The sequence below is a fragment of the Papio anubis genome, chromosome 17 (assembly GCF_008728515.1).
Source record: "Papio anubis isolate 15944 chromosome 17, Panubis1.0, whole genome shotgun sequence".
In the NCBI taxonomy this organism is placed as follows: Eukaryota; Metazoa; Chordata; class Mammalia; order Primates; family Cercopithecidae; genus Papio; species Papio anubis.
This window is the reverse complement of record NC_044992.1, coordinates 44801938-44820108: the sequence shown is the minus strand read 5'-3', so window position 1 is coordinate 44820108 and position 18171 is coordinate 44801938. Positions and strand designations below refer to the sequence as shown.

The window sequence follows — 18171 nt, the reverse complement described above, 5'->3', positions numbered from 1 at the left end:
GGAGAATGGCGTGAACCCAGGAGGCAGAGCTTGCAGTGAGCCGAGATAGTGTCACTGCACTCCAGCCCCTGCGACAGAGCAAGACTCCGTCTCAAAAAAAAAAAAGAAATGGCATACCCAGCTTTGTGAGATCCTGGGGAATCTGGCCTCAGCCCACCCTCCCTCCTTACCCTACCCACTTCTTGGCCAATCTCAAACTCTCCCTTAGCTTCAGCCACCATTCGGACCACAGATTAGCCAGCTTGTGACTCTCCAAGCTGTATCTCCAGCCCCGACAACTCCTTTGAACTCCAAAATTATAGACCCAAGTGCCTTCTGCACACTTTCCATCTGGGGGTATCTCAGCATTGCCAGACCAGGTTCAAAGCTAGACCCCCTCCTTCCCAACACCTGCTCAGCATCCTGCATTCCTGTCTCAGGTGGTGGCTTCCACCTAATCACCTAAGTGTCATCCTTGGTGTCTCTCTCCTCCACCTAAACAGCCAATCATATTGCCAAGTCCTATCAATTTTCCTCCTAAATATTCCTCAGATCCAGCCCTTTCCCTTCCTCCCTATACCTTGTGTCCCAGCTCAGGCTATAATCCCTCGATAACAACCTCCTTCCAGCCTCCCTGCCCCCAGTCTTATCTCCCATGCATTCATCATCCCAGCAGCCTATCTGTACAGGTTCCTCCCTGCCTCAAACCCCTTCTGTGATTCCTCTGTCTGAAGAGATGAAGTCCAAGTTCCTTAATGAGGCTCCCTTTGATATGACCTTTCCACCTTTACAGCCTCTCCTCTAGCCACTCGGGCCTGCCCGCAGAGTCGACTTCATCTTGAAATTTTTCATTTTGTAACAAGGGGCCATGCATTTCCATTTTGCACTGGACCTCACAAATTACGTTGCCCGTCCAGCCTGCCTGTTGTTGCTTGCACCCCTCTTGCAGTTTGTGGCCACCTAAGCTGTGTCTCTGTAGTCTCCTCCATCTAAAACTCCTCTTCCCACATCACCCAGCTATCTTCAGCAAACTCCTCTTCCCACATCACCCAGCTATCTTCAGCTGTTCGTTTAGACTCCATGTAGGTGTTCTCTTTGGGACGTCTCACTGATCCTCCTCCTTTCCCTTCCCTGCCCTAATCGCCCAACACGTTGCAGGTGCTCAACCATGTCTATTCGAGAAACTTAATGAGAAGGCAAAGCATGACAAGTGCCACAAGAGACCTGTACACTGCTCTGGATGGTAAAGTGACGCAAGAAGGGAAGAAGGCATTTGCAACGGCTTCCCAGATCGGCGCTAGGACCCCGCCAGCAGACACCTCAATCCGCACGAAGAGGACCCAGTGCCCGCCTGGGGAAGCTGCTGCCAAGCTGAGCTCTCGGGCGCCGCCTGCCTCAATCGCACGGCCGCTGCAGCGCACCCCCGCCAGTCCCCGGCCGTGAGCCCGCCTCGCGTCTCCGACTGGCTGTCTCCATTCTCCCGCCCCTCCCGAGCTCAGCCTTTTGGAGCCTCGTGGTGGGCGGGGCTGGAGGCCTGAGTGGAGCGTATACCCTGATTGGCTGTACGGAAGGCGGCGACGTGGCCGAAGGAAGCCCGTTTGTGTCTAAACTGAAGCTCGGCCATAACGCCACTGGATTGGTGGTAGAGGGGGGCGGGCCAGAGTCTCCGGCCTGGAGCGGAAGTGGAGGAAAGATGGAGGTGTGGGGACAGGAGCTGGGTGTGCTGGGGACTGGCCGCGGACCCCTAACCTATGTCCCCGGTCTCCCTCCGGGCGCGGCTCAACCCAGCCCATCGCTCTGGCCTTGTTCTGGCCCTGCAGGGTGGTGGTTGGGACCGTGAAATGAGCGCGCGAGTGGCTCGTCCTCCCAGCCGCGCTCACGCCCCCCTCCCCACCGTGTTTCCCTCCAGGACCATCAGCACGTGCCCATCGACATCCAGACCAGCAAGCTGCTCGGTAGGAGGGGGCGCCACCGCTTAGCTGGCTGTCGGGGGGAGGCCTGTTCGTTGCCCCCTGTGTCCAACAGCTGGGAGCTCTGACGCCTGAAAGCTGGGGTCTAGGTGCTGACCACTGGCTTCGTTCTACGCCCCACGTGTGGCCAGACCTGCTTCCCTGAGAGCAGCCGGAAGGAACCATATGTAGAGTCTGTTTGACCTGTGTTTTCTCCTTTAATAACATATGTTATCTATCATTCAGGGATAGGATAAATGACTCGCTTTAAAAACAGTCAACCACGGCCGGGCGCGGTGGCTCAAGCCTGTAATCCCAGCACTTTGGGAGGCCGAGACGGGCGGATCACGAGGTCAGGAGATCGAGACCATCCTGGCTAACACGGTGAAACCCCGTCTCTACTAAAAAATACAAAAAACTAGCCGGGCGAGGTGGCGGGCGCCTGTAGTCCCAGCTACTCGGGAGGCTGAGGCAGGACAATGGCGTAAACCTGGGAGGTGGATGGAGCTTGCAGTGAGCTGAGATCCGGCCACTGCACTCCAGTCCGAGCGACACAGCGAGACTCCGTCTCAAAAAACAAAAAACAAAAAACGAAAAAACAGTCAACCACTAAGTGGCACATTTGGAACTTAAGTCTGTCTGACCCACTGTCCATGCCCTTTGCATTAGGCCAGAAAAAAAAAAAAAAAAAACCGCTCATTTAAAAATCTTCACCTCCCACTTGATTTTAGGAGGAAGAGAGATTAAGACCCAGTTGGAAATGAAGACCTTTTAGTGTCCAGGCCATCTCCAGGTTGTCTGTATGGGGCCTGCATGCTTCCTCCCCAGTTCATAATCAGGGAAGGCCTCTTCGTCTGATCACACAGCTCCTGGCATTTTAAAATGCTTATTGGACTCATGGATTTGATGCCAGTCTTGTCCTTAAGATGGTGTCTGACTACCCCAGTCCATTGCTTCTAGTTCTGTGACATCAACATAATTTTTCTTTCTGAAAACTTTACAGGAATATAGCAGAGGGAGTATAACTGATACTAGTGTGGGACCCCAGTGTTTGACTGGTTGGCAGAGTACAGGTTCTGAATTCACCACTCTGTGGGGCCATTTAGTCTGTCCTGCTTGGTGGCCATGAGGGGCATCTTTAGCCTCCCTTCAGATTTGTACTGGCCCTTCAGCCCATGTGCAGTCTTGCTGTGTGAGCTTGTTCTTGGTCATGAAAAGGACCAATAAAATGACTACCATTCATTGAGGGTTTGTTTTGTACCAGGTGCCGTTTTAGGCACTTAACATGATAAAAATGATCACTATGATTTTTTGAGTCCTTGCCATGTCTTAGGCACACTGTTCAGTGTTTTACCTGCATTCCCCTTTCTAGTCAGTGTCTTATTATTCCCCATTTTACATGTGGGAAAACTGAGGCACAGAATAGTAGACTTGCTCAAGAAACTTGATAACAATAACTAGAACCCAGGACCATGTGACCACAAAGCTCAGCTCTTAGCTCTCACTGAGGAAATATGCATGGCTCTGAAGCCACAAATCTGGGCCCAGACTTTGAGAGGTCAGTCCCATTGGTATTCACATGTACAGGGTGGTACTTCACTGTTCACAATAGAGTCATGTTATCTAGTCCTTAGGGCGCTGTAGGTATTAGAGGCTTTGCAGCTGTTCATTCATCCGGTACTTGGCATAACCATCTTGCATTTTCCATTGTCATGGTTAATCCCGGCCCTGAGGACATGGAAGTTGAGCAGCATCCTCTGTCAGGAAGAAAGATATAATTACCCATAGAAGCAAAAATATTATGGGGAATTGAGAATGGTCAAAAGTGGCACTTTCATGTCAGGACCAATTGAAACTTTGTGTTATCCCTGTGTTGAGGCAATTGCTCTATAAAAATCACACTGCTAATGAAGTCAGATTGTCAGAGCCTGTATAGCCCCAGGCATCTCTTTGGGCTTGTCTTTATTCCCATCTTTCCAGAACCCCATACTTTATTAATCAATGTAAAGACAACTTTTAGACTATTTTCAGTGTATTTCACTCCCATTAGTGAAGGAATTTTGGTGATGTGAATGGGAATACTCCAGTTTGGGTGCTTCTCACGTAGATTGGCTGGTGGACAGAAGGCACTGCAGCCTGAAATGGCAGAGTCTGGTGCTGACGATCCGAGAGAAGATCAATGCTGCCATCCAGGACATGCCAGAGAGCGAAGAGATCGCCCAGCTGCTGTCTGGGTCCTGTGAGTGCTTAGGGGCTGTCACTGGAGTCCCTTCTTTGCTGAGGTAGTATGTATCAGCTGAGCTACTCCCTTGTTATGTAGACACCAGGGCTAGCCTTTAGAGAGGGAGCGATTTTTATTTGAGGTATAGATGCTGGCTTCTTCCACTATGATATGATGAAAGGAAAAGCTACACACTAAAGTTACTGGCAGTATATTATACATGAATCAGCCACCTGCAGTGCCCAGAGTAGGTGAGGAAGATATTTTAGTTCTCAAAATCCTGTCTCTTGCTCTCTAGACATTCACTACTTTCACTGCCTAAGAATCGTGGACCTTCTCAAAGGCACAGAGGCCTCCACGAAAAATATTTTTGGCCGATACTCTTCACAGCGGATGAAGGCAAGTGTGGGCCAAGGGCTGGTAGTATGTGCCTGGGGACATTCAGTCCAAGGAGTCATAGCCTGTGTTGTCTCTCTGAGGCTCCAGTGGAGATGCCTACATAGAATATTTCCTGAACTTTTGCTCTGTCTCTATATTCCAAAGTGGATCCTATCCCTGAGTTTAATTTTCAAACCCACTGCTTTCGGGATCGCCTGCACTGTTAAAGTGGGTGGTCCAGCCAGCAGAGTTGAAAGGACAAGGAGTTTGTGTTTGATGTAACATGAAGGCTGGGAAAACTTCCCCTGTTTAGGGATTGAGCTGGGATGTGGCTGTTGAGTGCTTTTCTGGCTTAACATCGTCTTTCTGTTCTTACTCAGGATTGGCAGGAGATTATAGCTCTGTATGAGAAGGACAACACCTACTTAGGTAAAGTGGCCTAGCCTTGGAGCCCCGGTATGCATGGGGAAGCCCACTCAGAGTTCTGAGATACCAGGCTTATAGGAGGCACAGTCTGTGAGTGGGAAGAGACTGGAGTGTAGATGTTGCCTATTTGTAGGTGGTAAAATCAATTGTTTTTGATGGAATTGATTTTCCCACCTACAAATTGATTTTCCACTGGGTGGAGTGCTGGGGGAAGGAAGAGGTTCAGGCTGGTAGTGGGCATTCGCCGTGCCTCAGCGAGCAGGCATGTGTGGGTCCTCCACCACTCACCTCTTGGTAAGTGGGAGTGTGCTGCCCCACCCCCACCCCCGCACCCCCATTCTACACAAGACAGAAGAGGCACAGGTTTTCCTGGGAGCAATATCAAGTGCCTGAGAGAGAGCAACTAAAGGACTGTGTTTGGGTTGGGTTTAGTATAAATAGTAATGATGGCTAATATTTACTGAGCATCTACTAAATGCAAGGAATTGTGCTTGGTGTGTCGTCTGGATTCTCTCTTGCATCTTCGTGATAAATGTTATTGTCGCTGTTTTACAGATGAGCGTTGGATTAGAGGGGTTAAATAACTTGTCTTAGGCTCCACAGCTGGGAACAGGTGGGGCTGGGAAGCTGACCTCATGCTCTTCACTACCACAAAGGGGGTGTGTGCATGCTGGGGCCTGCCTGCCTCATAGGGGGGTGTCCTGGGCTGAATTTCTTGGGCCCTTCTCAGTGGAACTCTCTAGCCTCCTGGTTCGGAATGTCAACTATGAGATCCCCTCACTGAAGAAGCAGATTGCCAAGTGCCAGCAGCTGCAGCAAGAATACAGCCGCAAGGAGGAGGAGTGCCAGGCAGGGGCTGCTGAGATGCGGGAGCAGTTCTACCACTCCTGCAAGCAGTATGGCATCACGGTGAGCAGCGGCAGCCTCTTCGCAGCCAGAGGACACCTGGTCCCCTGCTTGTCTTCCTCTGACCCCTTCTGACTCCTCAGCCCGGTTGTGTCCCCTTTGGGCCAGTGTCTTACTTTTCTTCAGTCTTTGGATGTTTTCTTCAATCTGTTGGACTCCACCTCTCACCACTTCTGTCTCACTCCCCATCTTCTCCCCTCTGTAGGGCGAAAATGTCCGAGGAGAACTGCTGGCCCTGGTGAAGGACCTGCCGAGTCAGCTGGCTGAGATTGGGGCAGCGGCTCAGCAGTCCCTGGGGGAAGCCATCGACGTGTACCAGGCCTCTGTGGGGTTTGTGTGTGACAGGTAAAGAGGCCTCAGCCTCTCCTGGTGGGCGTGCTTTGCCTGTGTTCCCCAGCTCATGTCCCTTCTCCAATTGTCTTTTTCTCATATAACATTTGAACTCTTTTTACACACCTGAACCTGTGGGGGCCTTGCCCATTTGACCATGTGGCTCAGGCCAAAGGCCAGTGTTGGCCTCATGCATGGTCTGCAGGAGAGTCAGTTGTGTGCTCTGTTGAAGCCCCACAGAGGAGGTGTTGCCAATGCTGCGGTTCGTGCATAAGCGGGGAAACTCAACGGTGTATGAGTGGAGGACGGGGACAGAGCCCTCTGTGGTGGAGCGACCCCACCTCGAGGAACTTCCTGAGCAGATAGCAGAGGACGCGGTAAGATGGGCCTTGTGATGAGCTGTGGGAGTGTAGTGGGAGCTGCTTGTCCCCTCCCCACCCCCAACAGCCTAACCCAAGACCCAGAGGGAAGAAAGGGGATTTGTGTGAGAATGACTGTAGGTAGAAGGGCCCAGGAGGCCCTACTCCTTTATTTTTCTGAGTATAGGTGAGTGAATGCCACAGAGGTTTTGCAAGGTGATTCACTTTGAACCGGCAGCCTCCATCATGTGAGCTCTCTGAAGATGGGCTTTCTTTGGGGGAGCTTAGTGGCCACTGCATTTGAACAGTGTGCTCTCTACAGAAGCAGCTGAGGCCTTTGGGAAGGCAGCCCCACCCTCCTTTTTTAATTAGTTTATTTTGGAGACTGGGCCTTGCTCTGTTGCCCAGGCTGGAGTGCGGTGGCATGATCTCAGCTGACTGCAACCTCTGCGTCTCAGCCTCAAGCGATCCTCCCAAGTCAGCCTCCCAAGAAGCTGGGATTACAGTCATGCGCCACCACTCCTAGCTAATTTTTTATTAACATCTTTGTAGGGATAGGGTTTTGCCATATTGCCCAGGCTGGTCTGAAACTCCTGGGCTCAAACGATCCCCTCTCCTCGGCCTGCCAAAGTGCTGGGGTTACAGACATGAGCCACCACGCCTGGCCCTTTTTAAATCCATCTTCCATGAGCTAACACTCTCTTTCCGTTTCCAGATTGACTGGGGCGACTTTGGGGTAGAGGCAGTGTCTGAGGGGACTGACTCTGGCATCTCTGCCGAGGCTGCTGGAATCGACTGGGGCGTCTTCCTGGAATCAGATTCAAAGGTGAGGAGGCCTTCTCAGTCTGTCTCTCTCTGATCGCTACTCTAACCATCAGAAAAGTGTCATTTGTGTCTGTAAAGGCATCACTTGAAGTTCATAGCTCTAAGACCAGGTATAGTCCAAGGGAGGCAGAGTTTCACACCTTACATGTCAGGGTTTTGTTTTGTTTTTTGAGGCAGTCTCATTCTGCCCCTCAGGCTGGAGTGCAGTGGCGCAATCTCGGCTCACTGCAACTTCCGCCTCCCAAGTTCAAGTGATTCTCCTGCCTTAGCCTCCCAAGTAGCTGGGATTCTAGGCGCCCACCATCACACCCTGCTAATTTTTGTATTTTGTTAGTTTGTTTTTTGAGACAGTGTCTCACTCTGTCACCTAGGCTGGAGTGCAGTGGTGCGATCTCGGCTCACTATAAGCTCTGCCTCCCAGGTTCACGCCATTCTCCTGCCTCAGCCTCCTGAGTAGCTGGGACTACAGGCGGCCGCTACCATACCCTGCTAATTTTTTTGTATTTTTAGTAGTGACGGGGTTTCACCATGTTGGCCACGATGGTCTCAATCTCCTGACCTCGTGATCCACCCGCCTCAGCCTCCCAAAGTGCTGGGATTATAGGTGTGAGCCACTGCGCCCGGCTAATTTTTGTATTTTTGATAGAGTCGGGGTTTTGCCATGTTGGCCATGCTGGTAACTCCTGACCTCAGGTGATCCACCTGCCTTGGCCTCCCGAGGTGCTGGGATTACAGGCGTGAGCCACCGCACCCAGCCCATGTCAGAGTTAAATTTTGGTGTCCTTTTTCCTGCCTGGTGTCTGGTGCAGGATGTAGGGGCATAGGCAGGTGGGAACACTACAGAGCAGGGATGATGGGCCCTACTGCCATCTTTGCCACCTAACTCAGGGCTGCAAGTCCTTAATAGAGTTGGAACGTGCAGCCATTGACCTCATCAAGGGCTTTGGTTTATTCTGGCTCCTTGGCTCAAGAAAATTCTCCCACCATTGCTGTGGTTCTTTGCTCTCCTTCCAGGACCCTGGAGGTGATGGGATAGACTGGGGTGACGATGCTGTTGCTTTGCAGATCACAGTGCTGGAAGCAGGAACCCAGGGTAAGTGCACTATCCCCTGCAGCCCTGGCAAAAGTGGGGTGCTCAAGGGCCCCCAGGTGTCTAGAAACAGAAAAAAAATGCAGCACTAAGATGAGGCTTCTCGCACGTTTAACTGTTTCTGAAAACCTTGATGAGGATGTGAGTTGAGGGGGACCAAGAGAGGTTCTTTCTTTTTTTTTTGAGACAGAGTTTCACTCTTGTTGCCCAGGCTGGAGTGCAATGGCGTATCAGCTCACTGCAACCTCCACCTCCTGGGTTCAAGTGATTCTCCTGCCTCAGCCTCCCAAGTAGCTGGGATTACAGGCATACACCACCATACCCAACTAATTTTATATTTTTTTAGTAGAGACAGGGTTTCTCCATGTTGGTCAGGCTGGTCTCAAACTCCTGACCTCAGGTGATCCGCCTGCCTTGGCCTCCCAAATGCTGGGATTACAGGTGTGAGCCACTGTGCCTGGCCCAAGAGAGGTTCTTAAAAGTTGAGAGCTTAGAAACTCTCAACTTTTTAGAGACCAAATGTGGGCCAGCTGTTATGGTAGGAGGGTGCTAGGGGGGTCAGGGGGCACTGGAGTGTGACGTGACCCCCGCCCCAGCAGCCGAGAAAATGTAGTGGTGTCTGAGCCACTAGAGGGCGGTGCAGGATGAAACTTTACTTCCTACCGTCCACCAGAACAGAGAGCCGGCCTTTCTACCCCTCTGAACCCAGCTCTAGTCCTTCTCTCAGGCTGGGAGTTGAAAAGTGGTACCTGATTAGAGCTGAGACACCTGGGACAAGGTACCCTTCTCCCTTGGATTGGAACAGGAAGTGGCTTTAGTGCAGTGAGTCTGTCCGTATTGATCCTCCAGGGCTTCTCAAACTTGAGGGTCTTTTCCTTCTCCAGTCCTCTGATCCTTTATCACTTCTCTGTCTCTCTTCCTGGCAGCTCCAGAAGGTGTTGCCAGGGGCCCAGATGCTCTGACACTTCTTGAGTACACTGAGACCCGGAATCAGTTCCTTGATGAGCTCATGGAGGTACTGTCATCTCTGGGAGCTGCAGGGGGAGGCGTGGCACCAGCACAGGTGGCCTCACTCCGGACGCCTGACCTGACCCTCCTGTTTGTGTGAAGGGTGTGAGTGCTTTCTGTGTCCTGCAGCAGGAACCTCACATATTAGATGCCTCCCGTTCATCAAGTTACTTATCAGGTACCTCCTAGGCACCTGGCACTGTCTTAGGCACCAGAACTTAGGTGGTGAATAAGACAGTTAAAGTCCTTGACCTCATGGAGCTTATATTCTAATGGGGAATGCAGACTGGAAGAAGATAAATAAAATTTGCAGGATGCTAGATGGTACTGAGTGCCACAGAGAAAAAGAAAGCAGGGAAGGATGACGAGATGTTGGGAAGGGCTATAGTTTTGTATCTGGTGGTCAGGGAAGGCCTCAGAGAAGGTGACCTGTAATCGAGACTGCAGGCGGTGCAGAGAGAACCATGCAGATGTCTGGCAGAAGGGCTTCCCAGGCAGAGAGAGCAACTGCAGAGGTCTCGAGGTGGGAGCAGGCCTTGCACAGTTGAGCAGCAACATGGAGGCTGGTGTGGCTGAGGAGGGAGAGCTGGTGGGTAGTAGAAGAGCTCAGAAAAACAGCATCTGAACATTGGTTTGCCTCTTAGTGAACTGGGAAGCTGTTGGAGGTTTCGGGCAGGTTAGGAACGTGATCTCATTTGCATTTAAGCACGATCCCTGTGGCTGAGGTGTTGAGCAGCCCAGCGTAAGGAGCCAGCGTTCTTGGACCTTTGTTGTTAGGGCTGGGAGGATGGGGTCCTGTCTTTGTTAATCTCTGTATCTGCTCCCTTCCCAGTAGCCTGCTGGTTCAGAGAGCCTCCTGAAAGTTCTATCCTCACCCAGTTCCCTCCTCTTTCTGCCCAGAGGCTCCTCCCGGCTTCGAGGGGAGAGGACAAAAGATATCTGTCAAGTTTTAATGGCAGAATAGGATTGATAAGATAATGTGACTGGCTCTTGTATTCTTTTCAGCCTTGCCTTAATCCAGTGCTTCTCAAACATGTATTTCTGTTCCCTGAATCTCATTCCTCCCATGGAGACAAAATAAATATCTTCCCTGGGCAGAGAGAACCCTTTGAGTCTCTGTATTCTCAGTTATCTGATCCCAGGCTGGGAGAAAGGACCGAGGTCCGGGGTTAGGCTGAGAAAGGAGTGGGGGACTGAAGGGTGACAGTAGTCTCTCCGAGCGCTTACAGTGTTCAGAGGAAATAACCCCACCTTACCCAGAGTCTAGCCCTCATGTCTCATTTTTGCATTTCAAGTAGTCTAAGGGCTTAGATTCTGAGTTCTTTTCTCAGTTTGAACCAATTTATCTTTTTTCTTTCTTCCTTTTTTTTAAAAAAGAGTTTCTCTGTCACCCAGTTGAGTGCAGTAGAGCAATCATAGCTCACTATAACCTCGAACTCCTGGGCTCAAGTGATCCTCCTGCCTCAGCCTCCTGAGTAGCTGGGATTACAGGCATGCACTACCATGTTTGGCTAATTTTTAAAATTTTTGTAGAGACAGGGTCTCACTATTTCCCAGGCTGGTCTTGAAATCCTGGCCTCACGTGATCCTCCCGCCTCGGCCTTCCACAGTGCTGGAATTGCAAGTGTGAGCCATCATGTACAGCCTGAACCAATTTTTCTTCTGTCCTCAGCTTGAGATCTTCTTAGCCCAGAGAGCAGTGGAGTTGAGTGAGGAGGCAGACGTCCTGTCTGTGAGCCAGTTCCAGCTGGCTCCGGCCATCCTGCAGGGCCAGACCAAAGAGAAGATGGTTACCATGGTGTCAGTGCTGGATAATCTGATAGGCAAGCTCACCAATCTTCAGCTGCAACACCTGTTTATGATCCTGGCCTCACCAAGGTCTGGCTTCCCCTTGATGCAAGGCTCTGCCATCTTGAGCAACTCTGCCTCCTTGTATTCCTCCTCTTGTTCCACGACCCCTTAGACCCCGTCCCTGCCTCCTGGCCGTTGCCATCCACTGGGGATAGGGGTTCTCTTTGGGGCAAGAGGGGGTGGTTTGATATATACAGGAAGAATCTGCTTGCTTCCTGAGTAGGACAGGGGAACTGGGAGTGGGTTTTCCTTAAAAGGAAGGAAAGGGTTTAAGGATATGAGGGTAAGTGGCCAATTGGGGGTTTGGTTTCCGAGCCTTTCACCTCCCCAGCAGCTGAATGGGAATGCTCAGGGTTCACAGCTACCCCAGCACTCACCTGAGTGCCCCGCACAGGTATGTGGACCGAGTGACTGAATTCCTCCAGCAAAAGCTGAAGCAGTCCCAGCTGCTGGCTTTGAAGAAAGAGCTGATGGTGCAGAAGCAGCAGGAGGCACTTGGGGAGCAGGCGGCTCTGGAGCCCAAGCTGGACCTGCTGCTGGAGAAGAGCAAGGAGCTGCAGAAGCTGGTGAGATGGGAAAGGGAGGCCTGCCGGTGGGAGGACTCCCAATCTGTGCAGAGCGAGGCCCTGAACACCCCTGCTTCCGCCCACTTGGTATCACTATTTCAGATTGAAGCTGACATCTCCAAGAGGTACAGCGGGCGCCCTGTGAACCTGATGGGAACCTCTCTGTGACACCCTCCGTGTTCTTGCCTGCCCATCTTCTCAGCCTTTGGGCTGAAGATGATAGCCAGGGCTGATGTTTTGAGGCCCTTCAAGGCAAAAGATCAGGCCGACTGGAAGATGGAAAGCCACAGGAAGGAAGCGGTACCTGATGGTGATCTTGGCATTCTTCATGTTCTCTACAAGAAGCTGTGGTGATTGGCCCTGTGGCCTGTCAGGCAAAAACCACAGCTGCTCCTTCTAGTTAGTATAGCAGACTTAATAAAAGAGGAAAAAAACTCTTGCTTCAGTACTGACAGTTCCTTATGCTGCTTCTCTGAGCCTGCAGTTGAGGCTCCACACCCGTTTTTGTGGGGTTCTTGATCCTGTGGGCTCCCCGGGCCATCAGCTGTCACTGTGGATCCCCAAGTTGAGGACTTTTCCTCTTTGCTTCTGGTGATAAGGAGGACCCCAGAACTACAAATGGTTCAGCAGGGGGCTCTGGGATGGCTGTGTGTGGGCCCCTTTCCATGACCAGGCCCAGGCTCCCCGACTCAGGCCAGAAGCCCAGGGGGAGCAGTCAAGCAGAGGCCTTGTTGGAGCCGGCAAAGCTGTATTTTCCTTTTAATCCCAGCTTACTTCCAGGCAGAGGGAAAATGCGGTTTGGGGAGGAAGGGTCCGACAAACAAGGTGGAGACAGGAGCTGTCACCTTCCCTGGCTGCCTGTCCACTTCCTGCCCATAACTGCCCGCTCTGTGATCGGATAGAGCCCACCCCAGAGTAGCAGCCGTCTCCCAAGCCACCTACCCATCCCCATTTCCCAGGAAGGGTAGGGGTTGGGGGTGGCCGGCAATTCGATTTTAATTTCATAGCAGAGCAGTTGATTCATGGCTCTTTGTCGCTGGCGTTGACTCCCGTAATGACTTTCCATCAAAATGAAAAGTGGAGTGACACCACTCATTATTCCTGCTGCTTGTTATCTCAGTTCTGGGGAGGGCCGCCCCCTCCCTGCTGCCTTTCAGCCGCCCTGGACAGTGAGTGATGGCCCCTATTAATCACCGACCCCGCGGACTCCGGCGGACACACGCTATCCAAAGGAGAGAGAGATAAGGCAGCATGAACTGCTCGAAGCCGTTCCTATCAATTAATGTCAACCCACCACTTCCCCCCAATCTTTGCCTGGTCACCTCCTTTTGGGGGATCGGGGCTGAAATGAGAAGTCCAGGAATTGAAAAAGGAAAAATACTGGTGTTGAACGTGGAGGTAAGACTCCGCAGACTAGCAGGGTCTAGAAGAGGTGAGTGGACTACACTCTGGCCTCAGAGCTCAGGAGGGAGGCTCTTGGCCTAGGGAACTGCCTGCTGCTCTTGGTCCCTCTCCCTCCGGGAGAATGCCTGCTAGCTCCTGCCCCACCTGTTCCACTGCTGGCTCTGTTGGCCGTCTGGCCGGCCTCTTGCAGTAGCAGTCAGTTCACTGAGGCATGCTACCCTTGCCCACTCTAATGTCCCTTGCCCGGTCACCAGCTGTTACGCAGACTCCCTTGCTTACAGTAGTGGAGCTTTAGGGAGAAGCCCTGTGGAGCAGGTGACCGTGGCAGACCGGGTTCAGGCCTCCAAAGCTTCTGCCCCTGCCCTTGCAGATGAGCACCTGACCTGCTTTCCCAGCCCCGCCTAAGGTTGGCGAGGGGAAGTAGTACTCACCGAGGTTTGGCTATTTTCCCAGGAAGGGAAGTGGGTTTAGAGTTTTCTCAGCCGATTTTGGCCCCCTTGGTAAGTAGTGTGGTTAGACGACTGTTCTGGATCAGAGATACTAGGTGACTGCTTAAAAGGTGACATCAAGGCCCACCCTGATCCTTAGGCTGAGGCAAGTGGTTTCATAAAAGCCTTTAACCCGATAACATTGTGTTTGTTCTCCAGAACCTTCAGCCTCCCTTTCCTTTGCCCCCGCCTGCTTCCTGGGCCCAGCCCTCCTGGCCATGCTGAAGACACCGAAGGGGCCCACCTGGCTGGTTCTCCCTGGGCAAGAGCAGCTCTGTGTCTTTCAGGTCTGCCTCCGACTTCCCTGAGCTTCACTGGTTGTATTTGGGTTCCTGCTTGTGAATCTCAGAACGCCCTCAGAAGTCGTTGTAGGGACAGAATGAGTTAAGATATGCAGAGCTCTTAGAATGCTGCCTGGTGCGGAGGAGGCTCTTGCTGGACACGTGTGAGCTCTTATTTTTGGTTTGGGAAACCATGATGAGGACTCTCCATCCTAGAGGTGAGGGGCTTTAGGGGAGCTTAAGACCAAGTTTCAAGCAGTCAGGTTTCCAGCGTTGTTAAAAACAATTCAGGGAAAGAGGGAAGCGGTGCACCAAGATTACACCCTCAGAATCCTTAGTTTGGTGTGAATTATACGGCCAAGAGCACACTATACTTTTGTGTTGACTTTTATCCCACCTCTTTCCAGAGAGGATTTAAGGCAACGCCTCTCACTACTTGGCTAAGACACCTCACCCAGCTTCAGATAAGGAAGCATCGAGTCACCTTTCTAAAATTCTCTGCTTGCTAAATCCAGCCACAGCTCAGCCCCACTCACTGCCTCTCTGCCCAAACACTGCCTCTCTTCCTGTATCAGCCCTACCGTGTCCTCTCCGGTGTGCTTCTCTTTATAGACCACAAAAGTGGGATCCCTTTGCATTGCAGCCTGCAGTGGCTGACTGTGAACATGGGATAAGTGGAGTGCTGAGGCTCGTTCATCTGGGTCCCAGCGGTCCACCCCCTGTGCCCCTCTAAGGGCCTGCCAGGATCGTGGGGAGTCTGGCACATCTAGAACTCCTTTCCTATTGCCAGTTCAGAGCAGGGAACAAGCTGCATTATTCAGAGCGAACATCTCCCCACCCATTTAAAGAATTAACCTGCTCTGGAGACCTGGCCTGGAGTTGAGGACAAAAGAAAGGCACATCCCCAGCCTTTGGGAGCAGGAGCCAACTTTGCTGGAGCTCCTCACATGTACCTCCCAACCACCATTAATTTCCCAGATGTTGTATACAGTTTCTCCCCAGAAACCCAGGTCCCAAGGCTCTTCTCTGCCTTTTCATACACTCCTACCTGTCCTGTTAATGATTTTTATTTCATCTTTTCTTAGAACTTACTATTTTTGAGACAGTTTCACTCGTCACCTAGGCTGGAGTACCCTGGAGCGATCTCGGCTCACTGCAACCCTTGCCTCCCAGGTTCAAGCAATTCTCCTGCCTCAGCCTCCCAAGTAGCTGGGATTACAGGTGCAGTAGAGACTGGGTTTCACAATGTTGGCCAGGCTGGTCTCGAACTCCTGACCTCAGGTGATCCACCCACCTCGGCCTCCCAAAGTGCTGGTATTACAGGCATGAACCACCATGCCTGGCCTAAACTTATTTTATTTATGTATTTATTTTTGAGATAGAGTCTCACTCTGTCACCCAGGCTGGAGTGGAGTGGTGTGATCTCAGCTCACTGCACCCTCTGCTGCCCAGGTTTAAGCTATCGCCTCAGCCTCCCGAGTAGCTGAGATTACAGGCACCTGCCACCATGCCTGGCTAATGTTTGTATTTTAGTAGAGATGGGGTTTCACCATATTGGTCAAGCTGGTCTTGAAGTCCTGACCTCATGATCTGCCCACCTCAGCCTTCTAAAGTGCTGGAATTATAGGCGTGAGCCACTGCGCCCGGCTGTCTAAGCTTATTTTTTAATAAAGACAGGGTCTCACTATGTTGTCCAGGCTAATCTCAAACTCCTGGCCTCAAATGATCCTCCTGCCTCAGCTTCCCAAAGTGCTGGGATTACAGGTGTAAGCCACCTCATCGGGCCTATTTAATCTAATTGCCACTTGTTTGATCTCTTTCCCAACTCCTGTACATGCACATACAAAATCTAGTAAAAGTGATAGGAAGACAAACACGCAATACAGTGTGGTGGTGATTAGCATGTTCTTGAGATCTGGACTGCCAGGGTCAAATCCTGTCTCTGTACTTACTCCCTGTGTGATCTTAGACAAGTTGCTGGACCTCTCTGCCTCATTTCCTTCACCTGTAAAATGACGAAGACCTTGGGTAGGAAGCTGTGGTAAGCATGCACACCACTTAGAACAATGCCTGGAGGCTGGGCATGGTGGCTCATGCCTGTAATCCCAGCACTTTGGCAGGCCAGGGCAGGCAGATCACCTGAGATCAGGAGTTCGAGACCAGCCTGGCCAACACGGTGAAACCCCGTCTCCACTAAAAACACCAAAAATAGCTGGCGTAGTGGCAGGCACCTGTAATCCCAGCTATTCAGGAGGCTGAAACAGGAGAATCGCTTGAACCTGGGAGGCGGAGGTTGCAGTGAGCCGAGATCGTGCCATTGCACTCCAGCCTGGGCAACAAGAGCAAAACTCCGTGTCAAACAAAAACAAAAACAAAAACAAAAACAAAACAGTGCCTGTCACAGTAAGACTCAGATTAGCTGTTGTGAGAGGGCGGTGGTGTGGAAATACCCTCGGCTGAGGTTTGAAAGTTGTGTTCCAGACCCGGCGCGGTGGCTCACGCCTGTAATCCCAGCACTATGGGAGGCTAAGGCAGGTGGATCACGAGGTCAGTAGCTCGAGACCGGCCTGGCCAATACAGTGAAACCCTGTCTCTACTAAAAATACAAAAATTACCTGGGTGTGGTGACGCGCATCTGTAGTCCCAGCTGCTCGTCAGGAGAATCACCTGAATCCAGAGGCAGAGGTTGCAGTGAGCCGAGATCTCACCACTGCACTCCAGCCTCGGTGACAGAGCAAGACTCCATCTCAACAACAACAACAAAAAGAAAGTCGTGTTCTGGTGCCGCATATTCCAACATGTCCCGGATCAAAGCCATTGTCCACACCCACATTGCATCTCTCTCTATTTCCTGACGGTTTCATCAGTGGTGTCCTGGGCTCTGCTGGCTGCTCTTTCTAATCCACCCTTTCTGTGTTGCTCTGGGCCTTTTCGCCCTAGTCATTTCCCTGCTTCGAAACCCCCAGGCTCTATAGTGCCCCAAATTCCTAGAGTAGCAGCCACCGAGCCCTGCGTAATTGGACCCCCACCAGCCTTTTCAGCCTGGGCTACCCACCCAAGACACCAAATCCACATGTGTCCTCAAGGCCCCACCCTTTACTCGGCTCCCTACAAAGCATCTTGACCCCTGACTCAGATGAGGCCCAGACGCATCTCTGTGGACATCTCCAGCTGTCCCTGCAGAATTAGTCACTCCGTCTCTCAGCAGCACCCTGCAGCCCCATGCAGGTGTCCTTAGGAGGGGGGAACACTTAGTGATTGTGTTATATGCCTTCCTGAAGTGCCTGCCCACTAAGCTGCTTGAGGGCAGGAATGGTGTCTTGACCACATTTGTGTCTCTCTTGGAGTATCAAACTTTAGCGTCTCTGAACTTTGTCTTAATGCTCTCTAAAATGACTTTGACCTCTGACATATTATGATCATGTGGCTTACAAGTTAACACAAAGGAAGAGTCCCACAAAGCACAAGAAGTTTGGGAAGAAAATTGGGGTTAAGTCAGCTTTTTAAATGGACTGATGGCCAGGTGGGGTGGCTCATGCCTGTAATCCCAGCACTTTGGGAGGCCGAGGCGGGAGGATCACTTGAGTCCAGGAGTTCGAGACCAGCCTGTGCAGAGTGCCTGTCTACCCCGAGGATCATTTCTGGGCCTCATCTCTCCTTTTTCCCTGCTTGGTTGAGGACATTTCTGGAGAGGAAAGTAGAGGGCTGTTGTCCCATCTGTTTGGAGATATCATTGCTTCATAGACCCAGGTTTGCTATCAAAGCTGGGGCCTCCTCCCCTGTCTGAATGCCACCATCTGCTGGGCTTTGAGCAAGCCGTAGCAATCAAGCCCGAGGAGCTGCGTCCAGCGTAGCTGTCCCGCCTGGCAGAGCCTGAGCCCAGCAGGAGGGGATCAAGGCTGCTGCAGGAGTATAGAGCCCGGGGGCACCAGCTGACCTGGATCTGCCTGTGTCCTCCAGATGCCCTTCCTCCCTGGTGACCGCCAGGGCCTCTCTGAGTAAATTGGCCCTGAGTAAACTCTTACTTAGCCAGCCTGCCACCCTCCTCTCATTCCCCAGGCTTCAAAGAAAACCAGTTTGAATATTTAAACTTCTCCTGTGTATCTAATA

General features: G+C 51.7%; 1 protein-coding gene across 3 annotated transcripts; it reads left to right on the top strand.

Moving 5' to 3' along the window:
- Nucleotides 1-1152: 1152 nt before the first annotated feature.
- On the top strand, nucleotides 1153-12336 carry CDK5RAP3 (CDK5 regulatory subunit associated protein 3). Of its 3 annotated transcripts, XM_031657586.1 has the most exons (15): nucleotides 1487-1678; nucleotides 1889-1934; nucleotides 4036-4167; nucleotides 4448-4548; nucleotides 4908-4956; nucleotides 5684-5862; nucleotides 6065-6204; nucleotides 6422-6566; nucleotides 7264-7374; nucleotides 8388-8466; nucleotides 9390-9478; nucleotides 11144-11349; nucleotides 11717-11888; nucleotides 11991-12013; nucleotides 12141-12336. In XM_031657586.1, the coding sequence occupies exons 1-15, from the start codon at nucleotides 1673-1675 to the stop codon at nucleotides 12286-12288; spliced, it is 1626 nt and encodes a 541-aa protein (XP_031513446.1). In that variant the 5' UTR covers nucleotides 1487-1672; the 3' UTR covers nucleotides 12289-12336. The 3 variants fall into 3 exon arrangements, with proteins under 3 accessions (XP_021784641.1, XP_031513446.1, XP_021784640.1); XM_021928949.2 differs by lacking the exon at nucleotides 1487-1678 and adding an exon at nucleotides 1153-1248 and having other exon boundaries at nucleotides 11991-12336; XM_021928948.2 differs by having other exon boundaries at nucleotides 11991-12336.
- Nucleotides 12337-18171: the final 5835 nt, after the last annotated feature.